The 12477-nt window shown below is 46.3% G+C and overlaps 1 protein-coding gene across 1 annotated transcript in view; it reads right to left on the minus strand.

Annotated features, from left to right (window-relative positions):
• The window catches only part of IGSF9B (immunoglobulin superfamily member 9B), a 77655-nt gene that overhangs the window by 56998 nt on the left and 8180 nt on the right, over positions 1–12477 (minus strand). The window contains exons 2-3 of the mRNA XM_069079712.1: positions 5681–5878; positions 2146–2292 (exon numbers count right to left, since the gene is read on the minus strand). Of these exons, the coding sequence (XP_068935813.1) occupies positions 2146–2292; positions 5681–5878 (345 nt within the window). The remainder of the gene's footprint in view (positions 1–2145; positions 2293–5680; positions 5879–12477) is intronic.

A 12477-nucleotide genomic window follows, 5' to 3' on the forward strand; every position in this document is an offset into this window, starting at 1 on the left:
ATATATATATATATATATATATATATATATATATATATATATAATAGGGGGCGGCTAGGTGGCACAGTGAATAGAGCACTGGCTGTGGAGTCAGGAGGACCTGAATTCAAATCCATCCTCAGACACTTGACACTTAGTAGCTATGTGACCTTGGGCAAATCACTTAACCCCAATTGCCCTTCCTTCCCCTCTCCAAAAAAAAAAAAAATATATATATATATATAATATTTAATATAATATATGCATATGGTTAATACAACATGACATTATGTAATAATACATGCTTGTTTGTTTGACTGATTGCAAAGCACTGGACTGAACACTGTTGTAGAGAAGATACAAAAGAAACAGAAAAAACCCAGTCCCTGCCTTTGAGGAGTTTATATTCTAACTGGGAAGAGACGTTGCACACAGCAGATGAAATGGCTTTAGTACTCTTGGCATTGGCATACATTATAGGATTCTTTTAGTAGCAGATTTACCTTCCTAATTATGTTTTGCTTGAGCTAATATTAAAATGAATTTTCATTCCCTGAACACACAGCAGCTGGTAGCAGGGGGAGATGACTCAAGAGTATGCCGAGTGCCAGGGGAAGCCTGGCTGAGATTTAAAATTTGCCGCGAATCAGGCACATGTGAATAACTGAGAACCTCATGCAATTAGTGCTAGAGGCTGGCATCAAGATGCCTGGATCTAGCTGTCATCTCTGACTGTAGAATTAACTCCCTAGAAGTTGGCTTGCTAAATTAGGGACCTAGGTTCACCCCTGATTCAACCTGGCCAGGGCATTGGGACTCAAAATGCTTAGGGTGGACATGCCCCTAGAAAGATGCCCAGAGCCATCATTCTTCACAGGACACTGCTGACCTAAACCACAAATCACATCACAGCCCCAGGAGCTCCTCCCACCTACAGTCAGTTCTCATATCTCCAAGGATCAGTATAGTATTCCCAGGACCTGTCCCCACAGTCCAAGGGTAAAGCATCTTCTTTCTAGCTCAACCAAGGAAACTCCTCTCAGGAGAAGATTCTCTCTATCTCTCTCTGTCCCTGTCTCTGTCTCTCTCTCTGTCTCTGTCTCTCTCTCTCTCTCTCTCTGTCTCTCTCTTTCTGTCTCTCCCTCCCTCTCCCTGTGTCTCTCTGTCTCTGTCTCTCTGTCTGTTTGTCTGTCTGTCTCTCTCTCTCTCTCTCTCACATACACACACACACACACACATACAGTCTCTGGTCCTCTGGTCCTCCTTGGCAGCTTCACATTCACAAACCTATCTCACGACTTACCCTGAGAAAAATGGTGAAAGAAGTAAAGCTTCTCTCCTATACCCCTAGTAGTCCCCTTCTGCATTTCTCTGTCTTGGTGGTGCCCTCGGGTCTCCCATTCCCCAGATGCCTAGCGTCGTCATTAAACTAAAAGGCAAACTCACTCATCATTAAACTCACTCAAGAGTAAAGTACAAGTGACTGCTGACAACTTAGTTTTGTTCCTACTGAAAATCTTTACACTTTAACATGGGATCAAAACCTTGAACTTCAGGAATAAAGTTATAAGAATTTCAGGCATACAGGCGGCTAGGTGGTGCAGTGAACAGAGCACCAGCCCTGGAGTCAGGAGGACCTCAGTTCAAATCTGACCTCAGACACTTGAAACACTTTCTAGCCGTGTGACTTTGGGTAAGTCACTTACTTACCAATTGCCCTCCAAAAAGCAAAAAAAAAAAAAAAGAATTTCAGGCATCAGAGAACAGAAGACAATTCCTGGAGCCCCTGAAGTCTTGCCACATATGTGGTCGCTCACTTCATCTATGCAGAATAGTCTTAACATCTCATTTCTGCACCAACCAGATACCCCAAGAGAGACCTCACCCTAGCTCCAGAACCCCATACCCTTGGCTCCCAAGGTACAGCACTTATCATGAATCACAATGACATTGGGGAGAGTAAGTAGTGAGACTAAGTGGGCCTAGACTAGACTGGCACTCAGACCTCCCTAAAAGGAATTGTAGGGGAGGCCCAAAATAAAGAAGGCACTATAGAGGGAGAAAAAAAAGAGGAATCCACCTACGATGCTTGAAGCCAAAGCAGTGAAAGCAGCATCCCTGAACTGATCAGTGGGGGGGATGAAGGAAGGGATACCAGTTACTTACCATTGATGGTGAGATGCACCCAACTGCCATTGTGGAACGTGTCATACTGTTGGTCCAGCATGAGCACTTTGCACTCGTACCAGCCCTGGTCTTCTGAGCGCACCTGCTCCAGCCGAAGGGATGCCTTATCGTGAAGACTAGCCCGGCCTGAAGGGAGGAGAGAGGAAGGGGAGGCCTCTCAGACATCATCAGGGAAAGGCAGTCATATCATAGGCCCAGCTTGTAATTTCCCACCCCCACCTGCTAAGATACAGGAAGGAGAGAATGGGAAACCCATCTCTCATATCATGCCAAGAAATGGGAAACCCTATGCCAAGGCCCCCAACACAGACACCACCAACAGCAGATGGTGGCGGGTGGAGAAAGAAGTAAAAAAAAAAAAAAACTCCAGGCATCCCGCCCCCACCCTAGACCCATGCTGGCCTAGCCCCAGACTTCAGAGGGGAAGTCATCATTCAGGATACTTGGCAGAGAAAGGGGCCTTGGTTCCCTAGACTACATCCCCACTCTTTCCCAGAGTTCCAAGGGGCAAGAAAAGGCTCAACAGATGTAGAACAGAGATTTGGAAGAAAGATGAAAGAAAATGAAGACAGAAAGAAACAAACAGGTAGGATTGAGGGGGTTCCAGACCAGCAATCTATGATAGGATTTAGAACTTTTGCCAGGAAACTGAGGCCTGAAGAGTTTAGATGATTTTCCCAAGGAAATCATCACAGAGGTAGTAGCCAGAATTCAAATCCAGATCACACTGACTCTCTTCTCTACCGGCCCATCTTTATCCAGAGGAAACCCCTCTAATCTACAAACAGTATCCCATTTCTTTCGAGATTCCATAATAGAGAGAAGAAGAAATGTCACTGGTTGGGATGCCTTTAAGGTCTCATTCCCAGCACTGTCACCTTTTCTAACTCTACAAAAGCAAGGATGCTTGGTGAACAAAGTGTCTACGTACATGAGTACAGATAGGCACAACTACTCACCTCAAGGCAAAGAAGAGAGAGGGAAGCTAAGCTGAGGCCCCACCGGGAGGCAGGGATATAATAGCTAGATAGGAACAGTCTATCTGTCTCACCCTGTCCCATGCCACCAAAGTGACATAGCAGTCCCCAAGCTTCCTATTCTCCATTTCTGCCACCACCAAAGCCATCCTTCGACTCCAGTGCTACCCACAGCTTATCCTGCTTCATTCCTCTGGACTCTTGGCCATACCCCTGCCTCCCTGCCAGCTGATACTGTCACCTAGGATAGGGGCTGCTGCTCTACAGAGTTTCCTAAGGAATAAATAGAGACAAAAGTCAGGGAAAACCAGAAAGAGGAGAACACTCAGGGAAAGGCTTTGGAATTTAGAATTCAGAAGTCAGAAGTCAAAAATCCAGAAGACTGTAGCCAGGCAAAGTTTTCTCTTATTTCGCTAGCCTCCTTTCCTCCAACTTCCCCCCCCCCCACACACACACACAAAATGCACGCGCATACACACACGCACACACACAAATAGCCCTGGCAGGCGGGTGTCTGGCTGGCAGTGAGTCACAGACAGGGAGGCCACTGCTGGCGGGAATAATTGCAGAGCAAGATGAAAATGGGGCCAGGAGGAGTGGAAGATGGATCAGGAGGGGCTTCAAGAGGAAGCCCAGGCCTCTGCCAGCAGCTCTGATGCCACAGGGAGGTACAGAGGGGGTTATTTTGTGTGTCCTTAATTCTCAAAGAGGACCGTGACATCAGGAAGGTGATGCCATGACTTGCAGGAGAATTAGATTTAAGTGAGGCAGGGTTGTGCAAAGTCAGAGCCATCTGGGTCCAGTGGTGAGATATAGATCAGGACGACTGGAGATGATCCCAGATGCAGTGGGAGACCTAAGTTCTCCTAAGTCTCAGTTTGACCAAGACAATGCCCATTCAGTGATTAAGGCTGGGTAAAAAATAAGGCAAAAAATGGCCTCTTTTACCTAGTCCAAATTAAAAAATCAATCTGAGAGGAGAAGACCCTCAGGGTTTCTGGTCAAAACAGAAACCATTGTCCAAACAATGGGCAGATGAGGCTTGGGCTCAACCTCCTGTTGGCCAATTAATAAGAGCCAGAATGATTTGGGTTTAAGGCATGGTTCAAAAATGGAAATCTAGCCCATAAACCCTAAGTTATCTTGCGAGGTTTCAGCTATCAAAATGTGGGCAAAACACCCGCAGGTAGGAAGACAGTAGACAAACACTAGACTCACACACACACACACACACACACACACACACACACACACACACACACACACACACACTCCAGAATGGAATGAGGCTCCACCTTCTGAACCCAGGGGGAGGGAGTGGGTGAGGCTAGACAGGACTAATTCTACAGCTGCTATTGCTGCTGTAAAGCCACCTGGAACTGAGGCGGAGGAGTTCCATCAAAAGGGTCCTTTCTGACTCAACTTCCTCCCTAGATAGAAACCGACTCCTACTCCACTGCCCCGCCTCAGCTCTGTCCCCCTGTGTCATGCCTGCCTTTTGCTATCAGTTTCCCTTCTTTCCCTCTCTCTCCCTCCCTACCTCCAATCCTTATTGTTTCTCCATCTCTCTGTCCAGTATCCAAAGGCTGTTCTTGGCAGAAGGACAATGTCATATCCCCAGCATCTGTAGCTCACCCCCTCCTGCCTCCATTCCCACTCCCTCCCTCCTATTCAATTAAAACTAACCAGCGCCAAAAGGGAGGAAGAAGACAGACACAAAAATATATTTGAGACAAAAAGCAGGACAAGAATAAATAGAAACTAATAGGGAGAGAAAAAGACAGGACAATCAGGAAGTTCAGACAGGCATTAGATTATAAGCTCCTTGAAGGCAGGGACTGTCTTTTGCCTGTTTTTGTATCTTCAGTGTTTAGAAGGCACAGTGCCTAGAAGAACATAGTAAGCACTTAATAAATGCTTATTGACTGACATTTGAGAGCTGAGGAGGCCAGGGAGCTGTCAGAGACTTTTGAGAGAAGGGAAAGATAATGGAATGATGGATGGAACTTTTAGCTCAAAGGAGGAGGTCATTGTGTGAGACCCTGGTCCTACTGGAAAACACTTCCTCCTCCCCACCATCATCATTGCCAGCATGCAGATGCCACCTGGAGTGCCTCTCTCACAATGACCCTTTGAGGTGGGCAGCACAAGAGTTTTTATATCTATTTGGGAAACTGAGGCCAAGTGACTTCAATGATTCAATAAACCAATGATTTTCCAGGCGCTTTGCTAAACGCCAGAGATCCAAAAAGAAGCAAAAGATAGTCCCTGCCCTCAAAGAGCTTGTAATCTAATGGGGGGAGATGACCAACAAATATGCACAAACAATCAAATAAACAGGAAATAACTAATGGAGGAAAAAGAGGCAGAATGAAGAGGGGTTGGAAAAGGTTTCCTGTGGAAGATGGGATTTTAGCTGGGACTCTAAGGAAGGTCACTCAGCAAGTTGGTGGTAGCTTTGGGATTTGAACCAACGTACCCTGGTACTTTGCATGAACAAGGGTAATACCTCACCACCAGCACCACCCCAGCCTTACCTGCATACTCAGGGTCCACGTGAGGGGGATAGTAGCCAAACTTGATGAATATGGGGATGGGAACCCCAAACTTGAACCATTCGACCACGTAGGGGGGAGGTTGTCCCGTCACAGGGTGGATCACATCGCATCTCAGAATAACGCCCTCACCAGCCCTCGCAGTCACAAACTCAGGCTCCTCCCGAAGGCCGTGGGCACCTAGTAGCCACAAGACAGTTTAAACAGGTAATGAGGATAGGAAAGAGATCTCCACCCCCAGAGAGAGGCTTCCATCTCTTCACTTGTCTGTATTGTCTATTCCTCATGCTCAGAATACTCTGCCCACTCTTGTCCCATCTCTGGATTGCTTTGGTTTCCTTCATGACTTAGCTCAAATCCCAATTTCTCCAAGTCTTTTCTTGTCCCCCAGAAGCTCATGCCTTCCCCTCTCCGACTACCTTGATCTACTCTGCATATATCTTATATGCACCTTGTTATTTATATCTTGTTCTCCTTTTTAGAATGTAAACTCCTGGAGGACAGGGGCTGTTTTTGCTTTCCTTTGCATCCCCAGTGCCTACTTAGCACAGTGCTTGGCACATGGTCAGTATCTAATCAATGCTGACTGACTGACATGTCCTCTCACCTCCCTAACATACCTTCATCCAAGGCCACTCACCTCAAGAACAATCTTCCACCCCCAAAGGATTAACTCCCACTCCTCAAGAATAGCCTGTCTTCTAAGAAAGGAGAGACCACTGTCCCCAACTTGATTTCCATTCACCAGACTAATATTCCTTCCCCAGAAGACTAGAACACAGAAATACCCTATTCCAAGACAGAGTACTACCTTCTCCAAAGGATTTCCTCCCCAGGAGATGAACTCCCATCCCCCAGATCTATTAATCCTGATGGTTGCATCTTTCCCCTGCCCGTGGAAACCCTAAAACATCCCAGCCTTGATCGGAAGGGGAGGGAGAAATGAGAGAGCTAAAGAGAGAGCAGCTCACTAAAAGCCAGAATTTCCCTCTCAGGATAAAGTGCATTGGGGTTATAAGCACCTCTCTGCCCTATCTGCCCTACTCTCCTCCACCATACACACACACACACACACACACACACACACACACACACACACACACACACACACACACACACGGACTGCCGCCCCCTCTCTGTGGAGCCCCCTTGCCAGCTGTAGCTAGCTATTATGCACACACATTTCCATCTAAGGCTTCACAATCAGAGTTTAGAACCAAAACTGCAGACACAACCACCCTCCCACCCTCATCTGGGCACTGACAGATGCTAGCACCAAAAAAAAAAAAAGGACTCTGGGAAGGACTAGGGGAATCCCTGACAAAGCAGAGGCGGTTTAGGGCACCACTGGTGAAATAAGCTAATTGGCCAGTCTATCCCCTGCCCACCCCCATTCCCTCCATTCCCCTCTGCCTGCCGCAGAATGGGGAGGGCTGGTTGGTGGGAGGGAGCTCATTCTTATCTGAATATCCAATTTCTAATCCAGAGGTTCTTAACCTTTTTGTGTCGTGGCAGTCTGGTGAAATACATGGACCCCTCTCAGATGTTTTAGATGCGTAAAATATACGAAGAAAACTAATTACATCAATTTTTTTTAATTTCCTATCCAAGTTCATAGACCTTTTGAAATCTAAGAAACCCTGTCCAAATCTATCCTTGACCATTGGTGATTTACTGGACGTCACCACTGGGATGGCAGAGAAATGAAAAGGGGAGAGAGACTTGTGGGGCTAATCTCACTATACCTTGTTGTTCCACTGGTAGAAATAATTATTTTAACACTGAAGGGAAATTAAGCAATCATCTGGATTCTTAGACTCCTAACTATGGCTGGTTATGGAGTGGGGTATTCAAAGACCTGGGAGACAGATACTCTTATGTACCCCCCTCACCAAAATGGAAAAAGCAAAAGAATTCAATTAACTCATGCACTACCAAACTTCCTGCTACTCTACCATACTCCCCAAAGCCCTTGAGCAAGGCTAAAATCTTTTAACACCTTCATCCCCAGTGTCCCCTAAAAAAATCCCTCTATTCTCATACTAAACTTCCTTCTAGCAAGGTCACAAGGTCACCTTGTCCAGTGGAGGTCCTTACAAGAGAGGGAAAATGTAGGAGTCCCTCCCCACATGCTCCTAACCCATCACTAATCCAAACAGCCCACATCTCCACAAGCTTCAACCTTACTATGCCAACCTTGCCAACATTGCCTTAGTACCCCAAGATTATCACCTACCCATCCCCCAAATCTTATGGGGGAACAGGAAGAAGAAATACAGGGCTTCTCCCTGTACTGGGTTAGCAGCCCCAAATATTAGCTGTTAGACCCTTTGCTATATAAGTGCTGCCTCCCTCTGCTCCCCCCTCCCATTACAATCCCACTGCAGTTGTGGGGCCTGGTGCTGGGGAGGGAGCCCAGGAGGAGAGCAGTATCCTGACTCTCTGCAACTTGCTGAAGGAGGAGGAGGCAAACCCTTCTAGAAGCTGATTGGCTGCAGGTGACATCACTGTTTTCTAGAGAAGGAGCTAAGATCACTGGATATTTTTGGAGCAGAGCAGAGCGCTGCACTCACCTGCTAGTGGCCCCAGCAGGTTCTCCAGCCCCCTCCCCCAATACCAATCCATGTTGCACCTCTAGCCCCTCTGTGAAGGAACAGAAAGGTGTGGAGCTGCAGTGACTCCCTGCTCCCCAGGCAGAGAATTTAGGCAAGGGATAGGAATTTTGGGAAGGATAGAGAATCTCCCTCTTCCCTCTCTCAACCCGCTGATTCCCAAGGTGAGGAATTGGGGGGAGTCCAATAAAGGGAGAGCAGGCATCTCAAGGGACACTGAGGTATTTGTAGAACCTCAGTGAGAATGTATGAATGCACGAAGAGATGTTTGTGTGTATCTCTAGAGTGTGGATCTGCAAGGAAAACACAATGAGAAAGCAGAGTAAGGAGAGAGAGCCACTCCAAAGCAGGGGGCTGGGTGCGTTACAGTTTGCCCAGAAAAGAGGGTATCTCTTGAGTGAATGGAGCCTCCTGCCCTGCAGTACAATGGAGAAAGGGCCCCAGAAAACAATTTAACAACGATGGGATGATGGTTAGCCTTCTATGCTGAAGTCCTTTTTGTGAAGCTCCACGCAGGAATGTAGGACTTTGAAACATTCAGAAGACAGACTGGGGAAAGGGGTGTCTTGGCTTGGGGACCCACTCCTGGCTTGGCTGTTCTCACAGCTCTGGCTGCTCATTTGCACCTCTCTTTGCCTGATTTTCACTGCATCACCAATGAAGCTGTTGGTTTCACACCTTCTCTGGCTGGAGAAAGCTTCTGGGCTTCCAGCTGCCTCCTAGCCAGCCCCCAGAAAGCAGTGAGCCACTCCCTGACCTCTTTCTTTACCATCCTCCTTATTCTAGCGACTGATGCCGGGCATAACTGGCACATAGGAAAAGAGCCACGCAGCCACCAGGCTGGCACTGCTCCCACCTCTGACCCACTCACAACCTAGAACTCATCTACCAAATGGAAAATTAGGAGGGAGAGCCCTGAGAATGGAGCCAGAGAACCCCCTGTGGCTCAACTTTGGGCTTTTAACACCAGACACCAGGAAAGCAAAGGGTCAGGTTGGGTTCAGATTCTGCTATCACTCAAATTTCTCTTTCTAGTACCCTCTTTTCTTTGTCCTCTAGAAAGAACAATCCAACTGGCAATACTAAATATTCTACTGGATAGGGTAGTTTGCCTCCAAAGCTCATGGCACTGATGGTATTTGGGTTGAGCCCCAAATGTTTCTCTCTACTCCATATGGTTTGGGGGAGAGACACCACCACGCTTCCTGGTCCATTTTTCCTTTTTCCAGATGCCTCCCATGATGTGAGTTCTCATAACACTGGTGTTCCAATTTGATAGAATCACAGAATCAAAACCAAGAGGAATTTTAAGGACCATCTTAGTCCCAGAGTATTTAATTGGCATACCCAAGGTCACACAGCTAGTTAGTGTCAGAGTCCAGACTCCAACTCATGATTTCTGATTACAAGTCACTTAATGCTTTTTCCATACAAGTTATTCCCTCTTAGAGGGGATTAGGACATATATGTGTTGGGGGAAGAAGGAAGAGGAGGAAAGAGTATATGATCAAAGCTAATGAACTTAAAACAGAGATGAAATTGCCTAGAAATTAGGTAGAGGATTCAGATCCTGTCCCAGTGGGGAACTGCCTTCACACTCCAATCTTCCTTGTATCCTGAAATATTTATCTATCTTTTTTTCCTTTATAGCACTAAATACACATACGGATACACACAAACACACACATACACACAAACAGAGGAAACAGTCTTCTCTCTCTCTTGCTCACAACTCCCACTGTCTTGGAGCCTATCCTTTTCCTCCTTCGGAACCTATTCTAAAGAAATTTTATTTCAGCAAATTTCAACCTCCAATGCATCCCTCTGTTCCCCTGTACCTCTTCCTGCTCCCCAAATGGTTAAGGGACAGCTCCAGGTTTGGATTCCCTGCCTCCATTTCACCTCCTCAGCTCAGCTAAACACAATAAAACACAGTAAGACCTGTGGACACTTAGCCACAAGTTTTCTAGGTTGTCTAGGAAGCCTAGAAAGAGGATATAAAAACAAGAAAGTCATGGAGGAATGGACCATGAAAGAAAGAATTTAGAAGTGGAGACAGAGACCCAGGAAAAGCATACAGCATAAAAAGAGATTGGATCTCCCCTGACGCTTATCATAGTATTCGTAGTAGGCAGTTAATAAATGTTTGATGGATGAATGAATGAATGAATGAATGAATCCACTAAGAGACTCAAAGAGACAGTGGCAATGCAAAAGAAAGAGAAGTCAGTAATAGAAACATAGAAACCAAAACCCTTAGAGGATCACACAGCTGCCCAAGTCAAGAATAAAAAAGGAAGAACTCAACTCAATTCAACATTTATTAAGTGCCTACTGCATACAAGACACTGTGCCAGGCCGCAGAAATACAATTTAGGAAAAAATTGTCCTTACCCTCAAGGAGCTTACAGTCTAATGGGGAAAGGTGAAGCTATATTTGTAGACTAGTTTAGTGAGGAATCATGAGGCCAAAGCTAATCAGGAAAGAGGATGACTCTTGGATGACCCTGAGATGGAAATGGGAAATGGTCAGTAAAGTGGAGGAAAGATCTCTTGTGTGTAAGAAAAAACTGTCCACTGCCGCCTCCATCACAGGAAACTAGGAGAAGAGGTCAGGAAATTTGGTGGGCCCTCATACCTCCCTACTGAATAACTAACCCATAAGTTTAGGGGTTGGGGGTGGGGTGAAGAACACGGCAACTTGTATTTACTTCTTTTTTTTATAAGGGGGAGGGAACAATTGCAGCCTTAGACAATTTGCTTAGTGAGCCAGTATCGTAGGATTTGCCCAGACAGTTGAAGACTGGTTATACTACCCTTCTCAGATCTGGCTGACCTTTTAGGTAGCCCATGAGGTACAAATCTCAAACTCTCAAGGCCAGGTGGTAATCAGCAGGCAGCTAGGCCAAAGGCTGTAGCTGGCATCTCCTGGTCAACACATAATAATCACACACCCACTGGAGGCTGGCACAGCCTCCACCTCCAACCTGGAGCTTCCCTGCCAAGTACAGAATTAGAGGTTGGGAAGATCCCAGAGAATGAGGCCACAGACACTCCAGTCCCCTGTTCCTCCAGCTTTGGCCTTTAATGCAACAGATATTGGGGAGGATAGATAGGGAAAGACAACTGGGACAGATGTGAGCCTTTTATTGTTACTCAAACCTTCTTTCCCCACAATCTTGAGCCCTAGACTAGCCAACCAAAGGCAAAATCATTTATTACAGATTGGGGAATAAAAGAAAGATGGGGCCCACACAACCTCATATACCCCAGGGGTGGTGAGATGGGAAGTAGATCTGGAGTCACAAAATAAAAACTCCAGAGTAGAAGTAACCTTGGAGGTCATCAGGTCTAACCACATCAGTGTAAGGATAAGAAAACCAAGGCCTAGAGGCTTATGTTATTTGCCCAAGGTCACAAAGTGACAGGGCTGGGATACAAATCCCTGATCTATCATTTCTCACTTCTGTAACCCTTGGTCAAGCACTAGGCTTTTTTCCAAATCTATCAAATGAGGGGATTGGACCAAATGACCTCTAAGGTCCCTTCTGGTCCTAAAGCTATGACAATATGATCCTTCCTTAGATAGGACTACATTTTATGCCACTGTTTCCCAGTCTCACTGGCAAGATCTCTGTAGTTCATGACTGATAAAGGCAGTAGAGAATGGAGAGTGAAGCATGCTCATTGGCCGTCACTCTGTACTTTTCAAGCAGAAAAGGGAGAAATGGTGGCCTAAATCCTTAGGCACTCTGCCCTATTACCTGGCATCCTGGAAGGAAGTCTGGCTTACTCTGAGAAAGATGTTACACTAGCATGGACCAGACATTCACCAGCAATGGTCCCCATCAGCACCCTCCATTCCCCATGTGCTACCATGTTTCCCCGATAATAAGACACTGTCTTATTATTTTTTTTTTTTGGACAGAAAAACACCAGAGGGCTTATTTTCAGGGGAGGGCTTATTTTAATGAACATTGACAGCAATTTTAATAAACAGGTAAATGTGAACAAAAAATGTACCTTTATTCAATAAGCAAATCACTGGGGAAGAACAGGATGACGCGCTCACTGCTGCAGCTCTGATTGGATGCAGCTCGGAGCGCGGCGTGCGTTTCACGGGGGGGGGGGGGGGGGGGGGGGGGGAGGTGCATACAGAGGGTACCG

Source organism: Petaurus breviceps, unplaced genomic scaffold (genome assembly GCF_028583685.1).
Source record: "Petaurus breviceps papuanus isolate PSGF00001 unplaced genomic scaffold, PetGlider_PUasm1.0 91133, whole genome shotgun sequence".
In the NCBI taxonomy this organism is placed as follows: Eukaryota; Metazoa; Chordata; class Mammalia; order Diprotodontia; family Petauridae; genus Petaurus; species Petaurus breviceps.